The sequence below is a fragment of the Carcharhinus amblyrhynchos genome, chromosome 4 (assembly GCF_965287045.1).
Source record: "Carcharhinus amblyrhynchos chromosome 4, sCarAmb.v2.hapA, whole genome shotgun sequence".
In the NCBI taxonomy this organism is placed as follows: Eukaryota; Metazoa; Chordata; class Chondrichthyes; order Carcharhiniformes; family Carcharhinidae; genus Carcharhinus; species Carcharhinus amblyrhynchos.
The window spans coordinates 47,156,580-47,179,622 of record NC_137327.1 but is presented as its reverse complement, the minus strand read 5'-3'; the positions used below and the strand labels follow the sequence as shown (position 1 = coordinate 47,179,622).

General features: G+C 42.7%; 1 protein-coding gene across 2 annotated transcripts in view; it reads left to right on the top strand.

Moving 5' to 3' along the window:
- plekhg4 (pleckstrin homology domain containing, family G (with RhoGef domain) member 4) overlaps positions 1-23,043 on the top strand; it is a 203,975-nt gene that overhangs the window by 85,683 nt on the left and 95,249 nt on the right. For both annotated transcript variants that reach the window (XM_080187099.1, XM_080187098.1), the window contains exons 8-10: positions 638-754; positions 1,950-2,048; positions 13,131-13,279. In XM_080187099.1, the coding sequence (XP_080043225.1) occupies positions 638-754; positions 1,950-2,048; positions 13,131-13,279 (365 nt within the window). The remainder of the gene's footprint in view (positions 1-637; positions 755-1,949; positions 2,049-13,130; positions 13,280-23,043) is intronic.

Sequence of the window (23,043 nt, the reverse complement as noted above, 5' to 3'; positions counted from 1 at the left end):
AGAGATTCCATCGGTTAAGATTATATTTGTTGGATGAATGAGGGGAATCACATAAAAACTATAAAATTTTAACAGGGTTGACAGGATAAATACAGGAAGGATGTTTCCATGGTGGGGCAGTCCAGCACCAAGTGTCATAGTCTAAGGAAAGAGGGTAGATCATTGAAGAGTGAGATGAGGAGAAATGTCTTCACTCAGAGTGGTGAGTCTGTGAAATTCTCTACCACAGAAAGCAGTTGAGGCGAAAAAGCATGTTTGCAAGAAATTAGATATAGCTCTTGGGATTAAAGGAATCAAAGGATTGAGGTGGGGTGAGAGTGGGAACAGGTTGCTGAGTTGGATGATCAGCCGTGATCATAAATTGGCAGAGAAGACTCGAAGGGGCAATTGGCCTACTCCTGGTCCTATTTTCCGTGTTTCTCTGACACATGGCATATATTTTTCACATATAAATATTTAATATTATAGATATGATAAGTTGAATGATGTCTTAAGTTGATGACTTACAAAATTAATTTTCACAATTTTTACTCTGTAATAATTTTTCAAGTTGTTTTTGCTTAATTTTGCTTAATTTTATGTCTTTAACATCTTGTTCACCATGAAATTTTAATTGATTTTTAATTTTTGTCAACAGTTTGAACTTCTTACCTCATTGAAGTCACTGCATAAACATGTGGAGGGCAATCAGCTGCCACCAGAATTTGATGGTACTTTCCCCTACAGTCATAGTAGCTGGATGTGTTTTCGTATGGTGAGTGATGGATGAATAAGATCGTACACTGCAAGTTTGACTAAAATTAGAAGCAACCAAGGTCTAACTGAAAAGCATTTGCTTGCCGATTGTTATTGTTTGAGGTATTGGTTTGCATAATTAGACATCAAGGGTAGAAATACATTTTGGGTGGTGGCTCTTGAGGTGTGCAGTACATTAGCTTCTTTTATATTCTGAATGATCTGTTTTACTCTCATTGTGTATGGGAATTTGTCTGTTTGAGGATGGGCAAAAGCGTGCTGCTGTAGAATTTAAATGGCCAAACATCATTGGAATCGCCTCTTTGGCAACCAAGCCTGAAAATCATTTAAGTGTCTGAAATATTTATTTGAAGGCACATGATTTTTCAGGTAACTACTTTCCATTAGAAATCATCAGAGAGCAATTGGAAGTTTAAAACGTTGCTGATTTCTTTCCACACCCTAGCCATGGACAGTGAAAATTTGTATTGCCTTACTAACATTTTGGGTGAAAATAGCTAATTAACAGAGACTTGGACTAGGAAACACATTGGGTCAGATTTTACAGCCTCTCTTGTCCTGAACCCATAAAATCTCGACTGAGATCGACAGATCTTCCCATTGTCTGCCCGTTCTGATTCCCTTGTGGGCGAGGGGGTAAAATTCCAGTCCTGCCTCTGTGGCGATTATGCATTTGCTCACCTCATCTGCTTGGAATAAAATGTTGGATTCCGTGTTTTGTAGCAGTGGCTTTCAAACATTTTTTGATGAAGAATGCTCTAAGTACAGAACTAGACCATGGATTCCCCAAGTGCCTTTCAAAAGACATTGTTAGCTACTCAAAGTAAAACATTGCTATTGTTGTTTAGAATTATTCAATTACAGTAGTATCCCCTTTTCCCCAAGAGTTACTCTTTCTTTTTGATGAATAGCTTATTTATTACAAGTTGATTCATCTGAATAGCATATGCCACTGAGAGAAAACACCTATGTAAACATTTGTGTAAACTGGTATTTTCCCCATTAAGGTTACAAAATAATATCAATAGTAAAGTGTAGTAATTGAAACTAGATTATGGATAATCTGTCAGGTAATTTATTCTTTTTCCACTCATCTATGTGATCTGAAGTGCATTTAGCCTCGACTTTTGCCATAATAGATTGAAATAATGTGCATTTTAAATTATATTCAACTCATTTCCTTGTTCCTATAGAAACTGGAACAGCTTATGCAGGGGTGCAAAACTGCGAAGTGTTTCCTCCAGAGCAACATAGAGCGCCTGAAATCAAGTAAACTACCAGAAACAGCTGAGGTAATTGTTGAACTGTTATGTGAGGAAGCATGTTACTTTTTTCATTATTTCACAGGATGTAGATGTCACTGACAAAGCCGACATTTGATGTCCATCCCTAATTTCACTTGTGGTAGTGGTGGTGAGCCACTTTGTTGAACCACTGCAGTTCATGTGCTATAGTTACACTCTCAGAGCCAGTAGAAAGGAAATTCCATGATTTTGAACCAGTAGCAGAGAAGGAACAGGTGTATAGTTCCATGTCAACTCAGAGTGTGGTTTAAAGGGGAACGTGCAGGTGGTGATATTCCCATGCATCTGCTGCCCTTGTCCTGCTAAGTAGTCATGACTTGGAAGATGCTGTTGAAGATGAATTTCTGATGTGGGGATGCTGGCGTTGGACTGGGGTAAACACAGTAAGAAGTCTGACAACACCAGGTTTAAGTCGAACCGATTTATTTGATAGTAAACTCACAAGCTTTCAAGGTTAAACTAAGAGTTTAACCGCAAAAGCTTGAGTTTACTATCAAATAATTCGATTGGACTTAAACCTGGTGTTGTCAGACTTCTTATGAAGATGAATTTCTGCAGTGCAGCTTGAATTTGGTGCACATTGCTGCTAATGTGTGTCGGAGGTGAAGGGAGTGAGTGTTTAAGGTGGTGAATGGGTACCAACCAAGCGGATAGTATTGTCCCAGATGGTATTGTGCTTCTCAAATGTTGATGGAGCTGTTCTCACCCAGGCAATTGGAGAATACTCCAACACAATTCTCACCTGTGTCTTGCAGATGGTGGACAAGCTCTGGGGAGCCAGGAGGTGGATTACTGGCTGCAGAATTCCATGAATTCTGTGTGGAGTTTGCACATTGTCCCCGTGTCTGTGTTGGTTTTCTCTGGGTGCTCTGGTTTTCTCCCACAGTTCAAAGATGTGCAGGTTAGGTTGATTGACCATGCTAAATTGATCCTAGTGTTGGGGGATTAGCATGGTAAATATGTAGGGTTATGGAAATAGGGCCTAGGTGCGATTGTGCTTGGTGCAGACTCGATGGGCCGAATGAACTGTAGGGATTCTATAATTCCCAATCTCTGACTTGCTCTTGTAACCACAGTATTTATATGGATGGTCCAACTCATTTTCTGGTCAATATAACCCTCTGGATATTGATAGTGGGAAATTTAGTGATATCATCCTTGAATGTCAAGGGGGGATAGTTAGATTGTATCTAGTGGAGATGGTTCTTTTCCACGACTTGTGTGGAGCAAATGTTACTTGACAGTCAGCAGCCCAAACTGTTGTCCAGGTTTTGCTGCATTTGGACTTGAACTGTTTTTGTTGCTAAGAAGTTACAAATGCCTAAGAAGTTACAAATGGCACTGAACATAGGAATTCAATGCATGAGTAGTCCATTCAGCCCCTCAAGCCCGCTCTGCCAATCAACTAGACTATGACTGATCATCTACCTCAATGCCATTTTCTAGCACTATCCCCATATCGCTTAACTTATTTTATATCTGGAAATTTACCAACCTGTGTTGAATATACTCAATGACAGCCTCCATAACGCTGTGGGGGTAAAGAATTTGAAAGACTTAACACCCTCTGAGTGACAAAATTCTTCCTTATTCTGAGACTACGTCCCTGATTCTAAAACCCCATCCTCCTTGCATCTTACTCTGTCTAGCCCTGCAAGCTTCAATAAGATCATTTCTTTTTCTTCTAAACTGTACAGAATATTGGCCCATTCTACTCCTCAATCTCTCCACGTAAGATAATCCTGCCACATCAGGGATCTACCTGGTGAACGTTTTTTGCACTCCCTCTAAGGCAAGTATGTTCTTCCTTGGGTAAGGAAACCAAGACTGTACACAATACTCCAGGTGCAATCTCACTAAAGCTGTATATAGTTGTATGAATACTTAACTCCTGTACTCAAATCCTATTATAATAATACCCATTGCCTTCCTCATTGTTACTTTTAGTGACTCAACATCAATACTTCACAATCGATCATCATTTAGGAAATACTTTGCATTCCTACTTTTCCTACCACAGTGCATAAGGTCACATTTTTCCACGCTATATTCCATCTGCCATGTTCTTGCCCACTCAGCCACTCTAAATCCCCTTAAAGCCTTTTTGCATCCTTGTAACTCTGATTCCCAACTCTGTCAGCAAACTTGGAAATATTGTATTTAGTCCCCATACCCAAATCATTGATTTTGATTGTGAAGAACTGGGGCCCAAGCACTGCTTCTTGCAGTATGTCTAGTCACTGTCTCCCAACCTAAAAACTAGTAAGTAGTCTCACAACACCAGGTTAAAGTCCAACAGGTTTATTTGGTGGCACCACCTTTTAGAGTGTTGCCCCTTCATCAGGTGAGTGAAGAGTTCAGTTCACAAACAGGGCATATATAGACACAAATACAACTACAAGCTAATGGTTGAAATGCAGGTCTTAACAGGTAATCAAGTCTTCACAGGTGCAGGATAATTCACACCTCTTTAACCTACGCTTAACCCTCTGTCCACTCACATTGTCTGCATCTTTGAAGACTTGATTACCTGTTAAGACTTGCATTTCAACCATTATCTTGTAACTGAGTTACTGTCTATATATGCCCTGTTTATGAACTGAACTCTCCACTCATTTGATGGGGCAACGCTCCAAAAGCTCATGCTACCAAATAAACTTGTTGGACTTTAACCTGGCATTGTGAGACTACTTACTGTGCCCACCCCCGTCCAACACCAGCAACTCGACATCATGACCTGAGAACTAACCCTGTTTACTCCTACTCTCTGTTCTGTGATAATCAGTTCTTAATCTGTGCAAGTTTATTACACTTATTCCTTTACGCTCTTACTTTACTTACAAACCTACTATATGGGACCTTATCAAAAGCCTTCTGAACATCCAAATGCTCCACATACACTAGTTCCTCATATCTGTTCTGCTGGTTGCATCCACAATAAATTCTAACAGCTTTGTTAAATATGACTTTCCTTTCATAAATCCACGTTGACTGTGCCCAATCATGCCGTTATTTTCTAAGTGTCTAGTTATCTGGCATTTTCCCTACTACTTATGTCAGGCCAACATGTCAGTGGTTCACCATTGTCTTTCTCCCCCTTTTCTTAAATGTGGAGTTACACTTGCTATCTTTGCCAAGAACTGTTCAGAATCTATGGAATTTTGGAAGATGATCATCGTTGCATATGCCAGCTCTAAAGCTTCGTCTTCCAACATTCAGGGATGTAGGTCATCAGTTCCATGGGATTTATCAACTTTCAGTCCATTCATTTCTCTGGTACTACAACTTTTTGTTCTACAAATACTAATTTCTTTCTGTTCTTCAACTTTACTAGTCCTTTGGTTCTGTAAGTATTCCTGGGACTTCTTTTAAAATCTTCCTCCCTAAAGAAAGGAACCAAGTATTCGTTTGGTTTCTCTGCCACTCCCTTATTCCTCATTATAGACTCTCCTGTCTCTGTCTGTAGTGGGTTTGCATTATTATGTTTCTCTTTTCACATACCTAAAGAAGTTTCTATGGTCTGTTTTTATGTTTCTTGCCAGTTTACTTTCAATTTCTTGGTCTTCCTTTGCTGAATCCCCTCAACTGCTCTCAATACTCAGGCTTACAACTTTTTTGCCAATGTCATTAGCTCCTTCCTTTGATCTAATACAATCATTAAAATTGTTTTGTTAGCCATAGTTGGATCATCTTTCTATGGGTTTTTGTGCTCAAATGCAAATTTGTTGTAAGCCATATATTAATTCTTTCAATGCTTGCCTATCTGCTGTTGCACCGTTTAATGTGGTTTCCTGAACTGTCAGCCAATTTGCCTTCATACCTTTTGTTTAGATTTAATACCCTAGTTCCAGATTGAACTATGTCTCTTTCACATTTAATGTAAAGTTCTGTCATATAATGTTGACTGTCTTCGAAAGGCTCCATTACAACAAGATTATTAATTAGCCCTTTTATATTGCACAGTGCTAGATTTACAATAGTCCATTGTCTTGTTGGCTCCAGAACGTAGTGTTATTTAAAAAAAAAATCTGGTATTCATTCCAGGAATTTGTCCTTTATAGCATTAGTACTTATTAGGTTTACCCAGTCTGTATGTAGATTGGAACCTCTCATGATGACTGGATTATGCTTCTTACATGCACCTCCTAGTTTCCTGATTAATAACATACCTTCCAATGATTTCTTGGTGTTATGACCACGACTGTTTATTGCTGAGCCAGCCAGACCCCAGAGTGAGGTCTGTCTCACTGATTGAGAGTGTTTTTAAAATTGTGATAATAAGAGTTACTAACCCCAAAAGCACTAACCTCTAACACTTCAAATTTTAAACATCATAAAATTTATTTAAAAAGAAAAGTATATTAAGCACACAAGATTAAAATTACACAGTTAACTAAGCATATAGAACAAGTTGCTAAAAATCTTCTTGGCCAGAAGTACCAAAGTAACTACTTTCTTGGCAACGACTCCCCTTTATCTATTTTCAACCTTAAAGATTCAGTAATATTACCCAAGTCAAGGAGTTGTTGTAATTTTAATGAAGTTATAGCATATGACCATGCATAAATTTCCACTCTGGTGTATAATTCCAAAAGGAGGTGCAGAAAAAAATTGTTTTTCGAAAACAAAGAGGGCAATTCTCCAATTCCGACATGCTAATTTTTTAGCACATTGGGCCAGAGAATCATGTGCGCGCCGATTCGCAGGATTTGCGCATATATTCCCGACATGCACACATCTCCCAGCGATGGATATCTGGTGTGGTCAGGACCACACTAGAAACTGGCAGGTGCAGCAGAAAAGTTATTTTAATCTTGTTTGAATGTAATTTAAATGTCATTATCGGGCCTGGGACTGAATTCTCTGGTCCCTTTAGCATCTCCTGCTCTGCCAGCCCAATTTCACTCCAGCAGCGTTTAGAGTAGTTCCCCACTTTTGAGGATCTAGTGGGAGACTTTGCAATAAATGGGGGGGAAATAGAGGCCCTCCAGGAGATTGAGTGATGGGGAGTGGTGCCCCCTGGACATGGGCACCCTGGCAGTGCCAGCCTGTGCCCCTGGCAGTGTCCAAGGAATAAAGTGCCCAGGGCAATGGGCAGTGCCAAGGGGGTGGAGCCTAGGCAGTGGGACCTAGGGGATGACTGCTGGTGTTAAGGGATCCCACTGCCACTCTGCAGGTAGAATTGGTCGGGGCAGGAGGGAGGCCAGCAATTGGGGCGTTGATACCACATTATCCCAAAAAATATATAAAATACATCTCTTATTGCTTTGGGTGACCCATGAACACCCCCTACCAATGTTTGCTGCTCCTTGCTGTTTCCTAGCTCCACCCAAACTGATTCTACATCTTAATCTCCTGACCTAAGTTTTTTTCTCACTAATGTATTGATCGTTAACAGAGCTGCCCCAACTCAGTTCCTTTTTGTGTAACAGTTCTGAACGTTGGATACCCTTAAACATTTAGCTTCCAGTCTTGGTCACCTTGCTGCCATGTGCCCACGTTGGCAATTAGATAATACCTGTTTGCTTCCATTTGTATCATCCATTTTCTGACTTTGTGGTGAATGCTGTTTGCATTCAGATAGAACCTTGTAATTGTCTTTTTTATTTTCACACCCTCTAGCCATATTTGCTAACTCTCTTTAATTTGTATGCTCTGCCCCTTGCTGCCGCACTCAGATTATCCAGACCCAAATTATTTATCTTTTTTTCCTGCCTTGTCCTCTCTCTTAAGTTTATCATATTTTCCCGTGATCTGTTGGCCTCCCCACTGTTAAATTAAAAGCACTCCTCACTGCCCTTATTATACAACTTACTAGAACTGGTCCCAGCATGGTTCATGTGAAGACTGTCCCAACACTACAGCTACCACTTTGTCCAATACTGGTGCTAGTGCCACATGAACTGAAACCCATTTCTACTACACCAATCTTTGAGGCACACATTTAACTTTCTAATCTTAGTTGCACTGCTTCAGTTTGTTTGTGGCTCAGGTAATATTCAGAATCTGTCTTTTAATTTAGCCCCCAGCTGCCCATACTCTCCAAACAGAACAAATTTCCTAGTATTCTTCATGTCATTGGAATCTGAGTGAACCATGATTACTAGTCTGCAGGTGCAGCAGGTGATCAAGAAGGCATATGGAATGCTGGCCTTTATAGTGAGGGGGATAGAATATAAAAGCAGGGAGGTCTTGCTGCAACTGTGCAGGGCACTTGTGAGACCGCAGCTGGAATACTGTGTGCAGTTTTGGTCGCCGCACTTGCGCAAGGATATTTTGGCCTTGGACGGAGCGTAGAGGAGGTTCACTAGGCTGATACCGGAGATGAGGGGGTTGGACTATGAAGAGAGACTAAATAGACTGGGTCTGTACTCGTTGGAGTTTAGAAGGATGAGGGGGGATCTTATAGAGACGTATAAGATAATGAAAGGGATGGATAGTGTAGAGATAGAGATTCTTCCCACTTAGAAAGGATAGCAGGACTAGGGGACACAGCCTCAAGGTAAGGGGGGGGAACAGTTTAGAACGGAATTGAGGAGGAACTTCTTCACTCAAAGGGTGGTGAATCTCTGGAATTCTTTGCCTGTTGAAGTGGTGGAGCCTACCTTGCTAAATATATTTAAGTCACGGGTAGATAGGTTTTTGACAAGACAAGGGAATTAAGGGTTTATGGGGAGAGAGTGGGAAAGTGGAACTGATCCACTTCAGATCAGCCATGATTTTGTTGAATGGCGGGGCAGGCTCGAAGGGCTAGATGGCCTACTCCTGCTCCTATTTCTTATGTTCTTACTAGATCCTCACCCTCCCACTGTAGGCTCCTCTCAAGCCCTTGCACTGGGCAAACAACACAGCTTTCTGAACTCTCATTCTCGGCTGCAGAGAACTGTGTCAAAACCCTCAACTATTTTGTACCCGACTACCACCACATTCCTATTAACTCCCCTGATGCAAACCTCTGGCAGCTTCACTCGCACCAAGTCCCATTCATCCAATGCTGCCTAGGTTGCTGACCAACATTGTCTCCTAGTTAAACAATGCCATTATTTTAACATTCTTATCCTTATTTTCCCATCCCTCCATGGCCTTGCCGTTACCTACCTCTGTAATTTCCTCAGTCTTTTTCTTGAAAAAGATGCCACATTTTAAACACTTACATCATTGCTGTTAAAAAGACCAGCCTTAAACTTTTGTCCCTGAATGCTCAGAGTATTCAAAATAAACTGGATGAATTAGTTACACAGATAGATGTAAAGGAGTATGATATAGTTGGGATTATGGAGACATGACTCCAAGATGGTCAAGGATGAGAGCTAAACATTGAGAGCTATTCAGTGTTAAAAAAGAACAAATAGAAAGGAAAAGGTGGTGGAGCTACATTGTTGATTAAAGAAGATATTGATACAATATTGAGGAAAGATATTAGCCAATGTGGAACCTCTGGGGTTGAGTTAAGAAACACCAAGGGGCAGAAATAAAATGGGGGAGGTAAACAGTCCACCAGACTGATTGTTGGGAATAGCATCAGACAGGAAATCAGAGTTGCACGTGACAAAGGAACATCTGTGTTTATGGGTGACTATAAACTGTACATAGATTGAGTGAGTCAAATTAATCACAGTACAATACAGGAAGAAACTGTAGTAATATGGGATGGTTTTCTGGGCCATTATGTTGAGGAACAACAAGGGACAGACCATCTTGGGCTGGGTATTGTGCAATGAGAAAGAATTAACCAGGAATTTAGTTGTGAGTGAACCTTGGAGACAAGTGACTATAATATGATAGAATTCTTTATCAATGTGGATTGTGAGGTAGTTGATTCTGAGATCAGGGTCCTGAATATCAATAAATGTCACTGTGATGATATAAGGCATGATGGCTATGATGGACTGGGAAATATACTGAAAGGAAGGACAGTGGACAGCCAATGGCAGGCATTCAAGGAGTAGATAAGTGAACTCCAAAAGTTCCTATTTGGCACAAGAGTGGAAAGGGAACGGTGGCCAAATCATGGCTAACAAGAGAAATTAGAGATAGTATTAGATTCAAAGAAGAAGCATAGAAATTGGAAAGAAAAAACAATAGGTCTGAGGATTGGGAGCAGTTTAAAATTCAGCAAAGGCAAATTGATTAAGAAGAGGAAATAGAGTATGTAAGTAAAATGGAGGGGAACGTAAAAACTGAGTGTAAAAGCCGCTATAGGCATGTAAAGAGAAAAAGATTGACAAAAATGAATGTAGGACTCTTCCAGTCAGAAACTGGTGAATTCAAAACCGGGAATCAAGAAATGGCTGAGGAACTAAATTCATACTTTACTTACATCCTCATAAAGGAAGGCGTGAATAATATATTGGAAGTTTTGAGAAATAAATGCTTTAATGAGGAGTTGAAGGAAATCAGGATTAGTAGGGAAATTAATGGGATTGAAGGCGGATAAATCTTTATCCCAGAGTACCTAAGGAAGTGGCCCGAGAAGTCGATCCATTGCTGGTCATTTTCCAAAATTCTTTGGATACTGGAATGGTTCCTACAGATTGGAGCTAATGTAAGCCCACTATTCAAAAAGGGAGGTAGAGAGAAACCAGGAACTATAGACCAGTGAGCCTAATATCAGTAGCAGGAAAGTTGCTATAGTCTGTAATCAAGGATTTCATAGCAAGGCATTTAATATGCAGTGTGTAATCAGACAAAGTTAGCATGGATTTATGAAAGAGAAATCATGCTTGACAAATCTACTCAAATTCATTGAGGATATATTGACCTCAAAATAAAGGGGAGCAGATTTAGGACCGAGTTCAGAAGGAACCTCTTCACCCAAAGGGTTGTGAATCCATGGAATTCCCTGCCAAGTGAAACAGTTGAGGCTATCTCATTGGATATTTTTAAGGATAGATAATTTTTTTGAACAGTAAAGGAATTAAGGGTTATGGTGAGTGGGTGGGTAAGTGGAATTGAGTCCATGTAAAGATCAGCCATGATCTTATTGAATGGCGGAGCAAGCGCGAGGGGCTGGATGGCCTAGTTCTTATGTAAGTAGAATTGACCAAGGAGAATGGGTTTATATAGACTTTCGGAAGGCTTTTGACAAGGTCTCACATAACAGATTACTATGTAAAGTTAAAATGCATAGGATTGCGGGTAGTGTCTTCAGATGGATCGAAAGCTGGTAGTAGACCAGAAACAAAGAGTTGGTATAAGTGGGTCTTTTTTGAATTGTTAGGCAGTGATTAGTGGGGAACTGCAGGGCTCTGCACTCAGACCCCAACTGTTCACATTATATATTAATGATTTGGACAAGGGAACTAAATGCATTCTCTCCAAATTTGCAGATGATACAAAGTTTGGTGGGAGGGTGAGCTGTGAGGAGAATGCAGAGATGCTTTAGTGTGATTTGGACAGGCTGCGTGAGTGGACATATGCATGGCAGATTCAGTATAATGTGGATAAATGTGAGGTTATTTGTTTCGTTGGCAAAACTAGGAAGGCGGATTGTTTTTTGAATGGCTTTAAATTGAGACAGGTGGACACGCAATGAGACCTTGGTGTCTTCATGCATTAGTCACCGAAAATAAGCATGCAGGTACAGTAGGCAACAAAGAAAACAAAGCTGACCTTCAAAATGAGAAGATTTAAGTATAGGAGTAGGGATGTTTCATTGTAATTGCTTATGGCATTGTTGAGGCCACACCTAGAGTATTGTGTGCAGTTTTGGTGTCCTTATCTGAGGAAGGATGTTCGTGTAACAGAGGGAGTGCAGTGAAGGTTTACCAGGCTGGTTCCTGAGTTAGCAGGATTGTCATCTGAGGTGGGACTAAATCGGTTAGGATTATTTCATTGGAGTTCACTTGAATTATAGAACTTCTAAAATTCTAATAGGATTAGACAATTTAGGGTCTGAAAGAATGTTCCCGATGGCGGGGCAGTCCAAAACTAGAGGTCATGGTTTGAGGATAAGCGATAAACTTTTAGGACTGAGATGAAGAGAAATTTCTTCACCTGGAGTGGTGAATGTTGGAATTCATTGACACATATAGCAACTATTGTGTGATTTCAAGAATGAATTAGATAGAGCTCCTGAGGCTAAAGGGATCAAGGGATATTGTTTGGGCAGGAGAAAATGTAGGATCACGGTGTTGATTTGATGATCAGCATGGCCATAATGAATGGCGGAGAAGGCTTGAAGGGCTGAATGGCCTACTGCTGCTTATATTTTCTATGTATGTTCCCTTGTGCTTGGATAAAGGAGATGTTAGAAATGTCAAAGATGAGAAAATATCAGCTCTTGCATTTTGGAAATAAGGTCAGACACATGATGGGGCTTAAAAGGCTTATATTTCTGATTATTATAGTTGTAATTTCCATTTCAGTGAATGCATCATTAATTATTTTTCTATCATTTCTTCCTCTGATAATTTTTCAATACAAAGACTCAGCCCTTGGGCTGCTGCTAAATCAAGGAAATGATTGTCTCTTGGCCAGATTATTTTGTAAGCTTTGAGCTTGAAATGAGTATGAATTTTACAGCAGAAGAGCCAGTTCGATGTCAGATCTTTATCACTAAGTGTACTGACTGACGACCCTTGAAGCCAGATGGTTTCCAAATAAATTAACTTTAGAAGTGTAAAATAATTTAATCTGTAAAAAGTTGCTTGATTTAGAAGAAAATGTAACTATTCAATTTTCTTAAGTAAAATGTAAACATCAAACATTTATAAATTTAAGCACCACAGAGAGTAAATGGTTGCTGGTTCTCAAAATGTCAGACTGTGATTACTTTATTGAGCCAAGAAACACACTATCCTGACTTGGAACAATATTGTCATTCCTTCATTCTAGCTGGGTCAAAATCCTGGAACACTCTCCTCAACAGCACAGTGGGTGTACTTCAGGATGTGTTGCAGTCAAGAAGATTGCTCACCACCATGTTTTCAAGGGCAGCTGGGGATGAGCAGTAAATGCTGACCTAGCATTGACATGATGACGACATTAATATTGATTGGTGAATTGCATATTAAGTGGTAATATTATGTAACTAGTGTTGTAAAGCTTATCATTTAATTTTGTTTCCAGGAAGCCAGTACTCTTTTGCAACAGTATAGACACCTAATGAAGAATGTTCTAGAAGATGTTAGACTAGTTAGACTGCAGCTTGAAGGAGGAGCCATCCTGGCCAGACTGAGAAAAGAGGAATCATTTATCTCTGGAACAGGAGTGTACAGGTAACTTCAGCACAGCCTTTTAGGAGAACGTTTCAGAGTCTTATTTATTGAGAATCCAGTACACCATTTTAGATCATGGCTGAAATTCTCCAGCCATTCATACCCCACTTCTGCTGCCAGTGAGAATGGAGAATTTGGCACTCAGCTCCATTCACTGTAGCAGGACCAGAGAATTCCAGCTGTGGGTGAGGTCAGAGAATCGACCTCCTAAATCTGTTAGCATGTAATCTGGTAATCACAGATTTTGCATTTCATATTGTGGTGGATTTGGGCTACATTGAAGACTTTCTATACTGTTGAATTTCTATACTAATAAATGGTCTGTACAGCTAAATGATGAAGTAAATTATATAGATTTGGACTGCATTGTTAATTGCATCACTTGCTTTTATAGCAGAGCGATGTGCATGGAGAATTAATTTTAGTAGAAACTGGTCATGTAGCAGCCAATCCTACTGAGACTAGTGAGAAAGAAATCTGTTTTCTGCCTGTAGGGGTGCCACATGTAATGAATTTGAATAAAGACCACAACAAAACTCTGCCCTTAATTTGGCACTAGATTTACTAAGTGGGAAAAATGTTATATTGATGGAAGTTCTTGCTTTTCTGAAGTTAGCAAAGTTATATTTGTGTAGCAGTGTAGGGCCAGGTTCATTCTCATCGGGAAAGTTTGTTGACAGTGAGTATCTGTCTGGGCAAAGAGAGAAAGGTTTGCACTATAAAGCAATTTTCACAATCCCATCACATTGCAAATTGCTTCCCACGAACAAATTATTTTTGAATTACAGTCACTGTTGTAATGTAGAAAACAAAGAATTCCTTGGCCCAAGCACCTCTGCCTTGAAATCCAGAAATGTCAACGTCTTCCCAGCCCTGTTTTGGCAGTGGGATGGGTGCATTGCTGATTTAAATATTAATGTCATGATTAGCCTTGGTGTGTCCAGCATGGCTGTTTCTGGCTTCTCGGACACTTTCCCTTCGTTGGCAAAAATCACTCATGGTTCCCACCACCAGGAATCAGGCCCCATGGCTATGCCAAGGAGATGGGAGACCATTAAAGCCCCTGGGTGTTTGGGGACATGGTGAAGCAATGGCATCAGGCATTTTCAGCCTGGCAGTACCACCGGGCACCCTGGTAGTGCCTGCTGGGGCAGTGCCAAGGGGGTGGAGCCAGAGTGGGGCTGGGATCTGAGTGGGGCTGAGGGTATGACATGAAACAAGGGGGATAGCTCTGCAGGGGGGAAAGCAAGGGAGATCAGCAAAGTGGGGGGAGGTGCAGGTGACAGATGGGGTGATCGGCAAAGTGAGGGAGCGGATGAGGGGAAACGTGATTGGCAAAGTAGAGTGTGACTGCGGAGAGCGAACCACAGAGGGAGTCATGACGAGGGTCATTGCAAGTAAGTTTCAGTCACATCATAAAACTATCCATGAACCTTTTCAAATTTGAGACAGCAGCCATCCATTTGCAGCATCTTTTGGTTAAATTGAAATTCAACTTGGTATTTTTAATAAAATCATTCCCACCCAACTTCAGTCCTGGTTCTTAAATCTCCTTTTACAAAACAAATGTGTTTTGTTGGCCTAGTTCCAAATTCGAATTTGCAGTGGAAGTCTGGTCTGAGAGTGAAAATTGTTATTTAAATGCAATCAAATGGACTGATGGAGCAGTAGATGAAAATGGAATAATCTGAAGGTGCTGAACCCACCAAATCATCGAATGAATTTAAGCAAGATGCAAATTATGTGTACGCTGACTTATTACTACTCCCCATTTTTATTTCCAACAATCACATACGTTTATCTTCTAAAATTCATGTATAAACAATATACAGTGAATACGTGAAGGGGAACCTTTTTGATTCATGCCATCTGAGCACCAATTTATAAAAGAAAAAATAAGAGTTCTGACACTATTAATTGAACTGCAGCTTTATAGAACCTTAGTTAGGCCACACTTGAAATATAGTGTTCAGTTCTGCTTGCCACACTACCAGAAGGATGTGGAGACTTTGGAGAGGGTACAGAAAAGATTTACCAGGATGTTGCCTGATATGGAGGGCATTAGCTATGAGGAGAGGTTGGAGCAACTTGGTTTGTTCTCACTGAAACAACGGAGGTTGAAGGATGACCTGATAGAAGTCTACAAAATTATAAGAGGCACGGACAGACTGGATAGCCAAAAGTTTTTTTTTCCCCAGAGTGGAAGAATCAATTGCTAGGGGACACGGCTTAAGGTGCAAGCGGCAAGATTTAAAGGAGATGGATGAGGCAGGTTTTTTACACAGAGGGCAGTGGGTGCCTGGAACTCGCTGTTGGGAAAGGTAATATAAGCGGATACAATAGTGACTTTTAAGGGGCGTCTTGACAGATTCATGATATGGGCGGCACTGTGGTTAGCATTGCTGCCTCACAGCGCCGGGGTCCTGGGTTTGATTCCTGGCTCAGATCACTGTTTTTTGCCCCGGCCTTCACGGAGGAGGACGCGAATAGTTTGCCAGATATTAAAGATAGAAGGATGGTAGGAGTTGAGGGCCTGAATGCGATTACTGTCACTAGAGAGGTAGTGCTTGATCAACTAGCGGGACTGATGGACAGGTCCCCAGGCCGGATGGAATGCATCCCAGGGTTCTGAAGGAAATGGCAGAGGTAATAGTAGACGCCTTAGTGATTATTTACCAAACTTCACTGGATTCCGGGGAAGTGCCGGAAGATTGGAAAACGGCTAATGTTACGCCGCTGTTTAAAAAAGATAGCAGGCAAAAGGCAGGGAATTATAGGCTGGTTAGTTTAATGTCTGTTGTTGGAAAAATGCTGGAATCCGTCGTCAAAGAAGAAATAGCGAGGGACCTTGAGAAGAATTGTTTGATACAGCAGACGCAGCATGGATTTGTTAAGGGGAAGTCGTGTTTGACAAATTTATTGGAATCCTATGAGGATGTGACTAGTGCGGTAGACAGAGGGGAACCGGTGGATGTGGTGTTTCTCGATTTTCAAAAGGCGTTTGATAAGGTGCCGCACAAAACATTGCTTCAGAAGGTTAGGGGGCATGGAGTTGGGGGTAAGGTGTTAGTGTGGATAGAGGATTGGCTGTCTAATAGGAGGCAGAGAGTTGGTATCAATGGGTGCTATTCTGATTGGTGGTTGGTAATTAGTGGAGTGCCACAGAGATCGGTGCTGGGGCCTCAGCTATTTACCATTTATATAGATGAATAAAGGAGGAGGCTTTAATAAAGGAGGAGGATGAATAAAGGAGGCTGGAGGAGGAGGCTGAGTGTAGGGCGTCGAAATTTGCTGATGACGCAAAGACGAGTGGAAAAGCAAATTGTGCGGAGGGTGTGGAAAGTCTGCAGAGGGATCTAGATCGGCTGAGCGAGTGGATGAGAACCTGGCAGATGGAGTACAATGTTAGCAAGTGTGAGGTTATCCACTTTGGCAGGAATAATAGTAGGAAGGATTACTATTTAAAGGGCGAAAAGCTGCAGCATGCTACGGTGCAGAGGGACCTGGTGGTCCTTGTCGCAAAAACCCAGTCTGCAGTTGCAGCAGGTGATCAAGAAGTCGAATGGGATGCTGGCCTTTATAGCGAGGGGGATAGAATATAAAAGCAGGGAGGTCTTACTGCAGCTGTACAGGGCACTGGTGAGGCTGCAGCTGGAGTAGTGTGTGCAGTTTTGGTTGCTGCACTTGCGCAAAAATATTTTGGCCTTGGAGGGAATGCAGAGGAGGTTCACTAGGCTGATACCGGAGATGAGGGGGTTGGACTATGAAGAGAGACTAAATAGACTGGGTCTGTACTCGTTGGAGTTTAGAAGGATGAAGGGGGAATCTTATAGAGACGTATGAGATAATGAAGGGGATGGATAGAACATAAGAACATAAGAAATAGGAGCAGGAGTAGGCCATCTAGCCCTTCGAGCCTGCCCCACCATTCAATAAGATCATGGCTGATCTGTCGTGGCTCAGTTCCACATTCCCGCCCTCCCCCCATAACCCTTAATCCCCTCGCTTATCAAAAACCCATCAACCCGCGCCTTAAAAATATTTAGTGAGGCAGCCTCCACCACCTCAACGGGCAGAGAATTCCAGAGATTCACCACCCTTTGAGTGAAGAAGTTCCTCCTCAACTCCGTTCTAAACCGCCCCCCCTTTATCTTGAGGCTGTGCCCCCTAGCCCTACTGTCCTTTCTGAGCGGGAAGAGTATCTCCACCTCTATCCCATCCATCCCATTCATCATCTTATATGTCTCAATGAGATCTCCCCTCTCTAATGAGTACAAGCCTAGTTTATTCAGCCTCTCCTCATAGCTCAACCCCCTCAACTCTGGTATCAGCCTAGTAAACCTCCTCTGCACTCCCTCCAAGGCCAAAATATCCTTGCGTAAGTGCAGCGACCAAAACTGCACACTGTACTCCAGCTGCGGCCTCACCAATGTCCTATACAGCCGCAGCAAGACCTCCCTACTTTTATATTCCATCCCCCTTGCTGTGAAGGCCAGCATCCCATTCGCCTTCCTGACCACCTGCTGCACCTGCCAGCTTGGTTTTTGCGACTCATGCACAAGGACCCCGAGGTCCCTCTGCACCGTCGCCTGCTGCAGTTTTTCGCCACGTAAGTAATAGTCCTTCCTACCATTATTCCTACCAAAGTGGACCACCTCTCACTTGCCAACATTAAATTCCATTTGCCAGTTCCTGGCCCATTCGCCCAGCCTATCTAGATCCTTCTGCAGACTCGAGAGAGATTCTTCCCGCTCAGAAAGGACAGCAGGACTAGAGGGCACAGCCTCGATAAGGGGGGTGCAGTTTAGATCGGAGTTGAGGAGGAACTTCTTCACTCAAAGGGTGGTGAATCTCTGGAATTCTCTGCCCGTTGAAGTGGTGGAGGCTACCTCACTAAATATATTTAAGTCACGGGTAGATAGGTTTTTAGTAGGCAAGGGTTATGGGGAGAAAGTGGGAAAGTGGAACTGAGCCACTTCAGATCAGCCACGATCTTATTGAATGGCGGGGCAGGCTCGAAGGGCTAGATGGCCTACTCCTGCTCCTACTTCTTATGTTCTTATGTCTGTGTGGAGTTTGCATGTTCTCCCTGCATCTGTGTGGGTTTCCTCCTGGTGCTCCGGTTTCTTCCCACAGTTCAGAGATGTGCGGGTTAGGTGGATTGGCTATGCTAAATTGCCCCTTAGTGTCAGGGCGACTGGCTGGGGTAGGTGCATGGGGTTATGGGGATAGAGCCTTGGTCGGTGCAGACTTGATGGGCCAAATGGCCTCCTTCTGCACTGTAAGGATTCTATGATTCTATTCTATGATGAATTGGATGGGAATGGAGGGATATGGTCCTCAGAAGGGTTAAGGGGTTTTAGTTGAGTCGGGCAGCATGGTTGTGCAGACTAGGAGGGCTGAAGGGTCTGTTCCTGTGCTGTAATTTTCTTTGTTTTTGTTCTTTGTTCTCTGATTCAGTGATCACTACTCCATAAATGTTCCCCAAATGACATTTGGTCCACATGATCTACATCATTCCCCAGAATTAAGATCCCGCAGTTCCCCTTCCTCACAGAATTACTAAAGAAAATTCTCCTGAATAAACTTCAGAAACTTTTTACCCTCTGAACCGATTACTCTATTACTATCCAAGTTCATATTAGGATCATTTAAGTCTTCCGATATCACTCTTATATAATTATTCCACCAATCTGTAATTTCCAACAAATTTGCTGTTTTATACATTTTATTCCACTAAGTGGTGGCCTATCAAATACACTAAGTAGTGCAATGGCATCTAAACTGTTTCTTAATATTAACCAAATAGATTCTGTACTTGACCCGTCCAAGACATCCTTCTTCTCTAACCCTAACCCTCACTGAAGGGAAACGACTGTTCCCTACTCGTCTTAACCAGGCCTCCCCTTGTATCTGGGGATATTTAGTACGAGAAATACACAGTTGGTCTGCTAAGTTTATTTATTAGTGTCACAAGGAGGCTTACATTAACCCACTGAAACCACTGTGAAAATCCCCTAGTCGCCACACTCCGGCGCCTGTCCTTGTACACTGAGGGAGAGTTTAGCATGGCTGATGCACCTAACCAGCACATCTTTCGGACTCTGGGAAGAAACCAGAGCACCTGGAGGAAACCCACAGACTCACACAGACAGTGACCCAAGCCAGGAATTGAACCTGGGGCCCTGGTGCTGTGAAGCAGCAGTGCTAACCCCTTTCTCAGGCTATATCCTGGTTCATATTCACCTGTCAAATTATTTTAAAATCTTAGAAATCTAGCAAACCACCCCTTGAAAAAAATTGATCCTGGCCCTGTTAAAATGCAATCCATGGTGCAGGCCCCATCTTCCCAGAATCAGTCCCAATATCCCAGTATTCCAAAGCCCTCCCATTCTCCAGCCTTTGTCATCTGCTGTATCACACTATTTCTATGCTCACCAACACGTGGCACCGTGAGTAATCCAGAGATTAATATCTTCAGCTGTTGCTCTCCTATCTCCCTAAATAAATCCCTCTTTATACTTATGGCATTGGTAACAAAATTGTCTATGACCTCTTCCTGCTCACTCTCTCCCATCAGGCTGTTATGCAGCTGCCCAGTGATATCCTGGACCCTGTCACCACAAAGACAACATACCATCCTGGAGTGACATCTGTGGCCATAGAATTGCCTTCCTGTTCCCCTAGTTATAGGATTCCCTGTAACTTGTTGCTTTCGGCTCAGCACATAATTCAAGTGAATGTCTGATACCATGTGCTATACAAATCACCGATGAGCAGAGCGTTGGTGCTCAAGCAATGGTTCTGCTGCCTGGACCACTCTTGGGGGCAGTGCAGTGTTCACCAGAAAATGCTGTGCTTCCTTGTGACCTGCATGACTTTGCTGTCATGGGGGCACAGCCCAGATCAGCAGGAATATGGCAAGCAACTGAAAACAAGTAGAAAGCAGGAAGATATGTATAGGCAATAAACACTTGAGGTTTTGTACCTGAATGACTGGAATCTGAATAATTTTTTATTCATTCATAAGAACATAAGAAATAGGAGCAGGAGTAGGCCATCTAGCCCTTCGAACCTGCCCCGCCATTCAATAAGATCATGGCTGATCTGTCGTGGCTCAGTTCCACTTTCCCGCCCTCTCCCCATAACCCTTAATCCCCTCTCTTATCAAAAACCCATCAACCCGCGTCTTAAAAATATTTAGCGAGGCAGCCTCCACCACTTCAACGGGCAGAGAATTCCAGAGATTCATCACCCTTTGAGTGAAGAAGTTCCTCCTCAACTCCGTTCTAAACCGCCCCCCCTTTATCTTGAGGCTGTGCCCCCTAGTCCTGCTGTCTTTTTTGAGCAGGAAGAGTCTCTCCACCTCTATCCTATCCATCCCATTCATCATCTTATACGTCTCAATGAGATCTCCCCTCATTCGTGGGACATGGATGTCATTGGCTGGCCTGCATTTATTGCTCATCCATTGTTGCCCTTGAGAAGGTGGTGGTGAGCTACCTTATCGAATCGCTGCAGTCCATGTGCTATGGGTTGACCCCAATGCTGTTAGGGAAGGAATTCCAAGATTTTAACCCAATGACTGCGAAGGAACGGTAGCAATATATTTCCAAATCATGGGGTGGCATGGTGACAATGTGGTTAGCGCTGCTGCCTCTCAGTGCCGGGGGCCCAGGTTCAATTCCTGGCTTGGGTCACTGTCTGTGGGGAGTTTGCGCATTCTCCCTATGCCTGTGTGGGTTTCCCCCAGGTGCTTCCAAGTTTTCTCCCACAGTCCAAAGATGTGCAGGTTAGCTGAATTGGCCATGCTAAAGTTCTCCCTCAGTGAACAGGCACTGGAATATGGCGAGTAGGGGATTTTCACTGCAACTTCGTTGCAGTGTTAATGTAAGCCTACTTGTGACTATCCTGAAAAAAGTTTATTTATTAATGAGTGTCTTGGAGGGTATCTGCAGGTGGTGGTGTTCTCATGTACCTGCTGCCCTTGACCTTCTAGATGAAAGTGGTTGTGGGTTTGGAAGTGCTGCTAAGGATCTTCGGTGAATTCCTGCAGTGCATCTTGTAGATAGTACACACTGCTGCTAATGAGTGTCGGTGGTGGAGGGAGTGGATGTTTGCAGATGTGATGCCAAAGAGGACTACTTTGTCCTAGATGGTGTCAAGCTGCAGCTGCACCCATCCAGGCAAGTGGGGAGTATTCCATCGTCACACTCCTGACTTGTGCCTTGTAGGTGGTGGATAATCTCTGGGGAGTCAGGAGTTGAGTTACTTGTCACAGAATTCCTAGCCTCAACTGCTCTTGTAGCCTTTGCTAATGTGGTGAGTTCAGTTGAGTTTCTGGTCAATGGTTACCCCAAAGGTGTTGACATTGGCGAATTCAGTAATGGTAATGCCATTGAATGTCAAGAGATGGTAGTTAAAGAATCTCTTATTGGTGATGGTCATTGCCTGACATTTGTGTGGCATGAATGTTACTTGCCACTTGTCAGTCCAAGCCTGGATAGTGTCCAGATCTTGTTTCATTTGAACACGGACTGCTTCATTGTCTGGGGAGTCGCGAATGGTGCTGAACATTGTGCACTCGTCGGCCAACATCCCCACTTCTGACCTTATGATGGAGACAAAGGTTATTGTTGAAGCAGCTAAAGATTTTGGGCCTAGGACAATACCCTGAGGGACTCCTGCAGAGATGACATGGAGCTGAGATGACTGACCCTCCACAACCACAACCGTCTTCTTGTGTACTAGGTATGACTCCAACCAATTGCCCTGATATCTATTGATTCCAGTTTTCCTAAGGCTCCTTGATGTGGCCTTGGTGTCAAGGGCTGTCACTGTCACTTCACCTCTTGAATTCAGCTCTTTCATACATGTCTGAACCAAGGCTGTAGTGACGTCACAAGCTGAGTGACCCTGACAAAACCCAAACTGGACGTCGCTGAGCAGGTGCTGCTTGATAGCATATCAATGCCCCTTCCATCATTTCACTGATGATTGAGAACAGACTGTTTGGGCAGTAAGTGGCTGGGTTGGATTTGAGCTGGTTTTTGGATACAGGACATAGCTGGGCAATTTTCCACATTGTTGGGTAGATGCCAGTATTCTAACTATACCGGATGAGCCTGGCTAGGGGAGTAACAAGTTCTGAAGCACAAGTCTTCAGTGCTATTGCCAGAATGTTATCAGGGCCCTTTGCCTTTGCATTATCCAATGCTTCCAAGCATTTCTTTATATCACGTGGAGTGAATCAAATTGGCTGGCGACTGGCATCTGAAAAGTTGGGGACTGTTGGAGGAGGCCGAGATGGATCATTCACTTGGCACTTCTGGCCGAAGATTGCTGCGAATGCTTCTGCCTTCAGCCACGCTGGTAGGCTAAATGCATATGTCTGCAAAGTGATTATCCAGGCTGTATTTAGTCGAGGAGACCACAGGGTGAGTAGAATTGAAAGAAGTACAAGTAAATTGGTATTTTACTTGGGAGGTGATTCTGGGGTCCTAGAGAGAGGGAAAGGTGGAGATAAAAAGGCAGCGTTATATCTCCTGTTTTGCATGGGATTGTGCCATCAGCTGGGGAGAGCGTTTGAGGGCAATTGAGGAATGGATCAGGGTGCCGGGGAGGGGAGAAGATGTATTTAAAAAAAAACAAAGTGCTGATGAAACTCACCAGCTCTGACACCATCAGAGGAGAGAGTGTTTTCAAAACTGGGAGAAGATGTGTCTGATGATGGCACCACAGATGGAAGGCAGAGGGCGATGCAG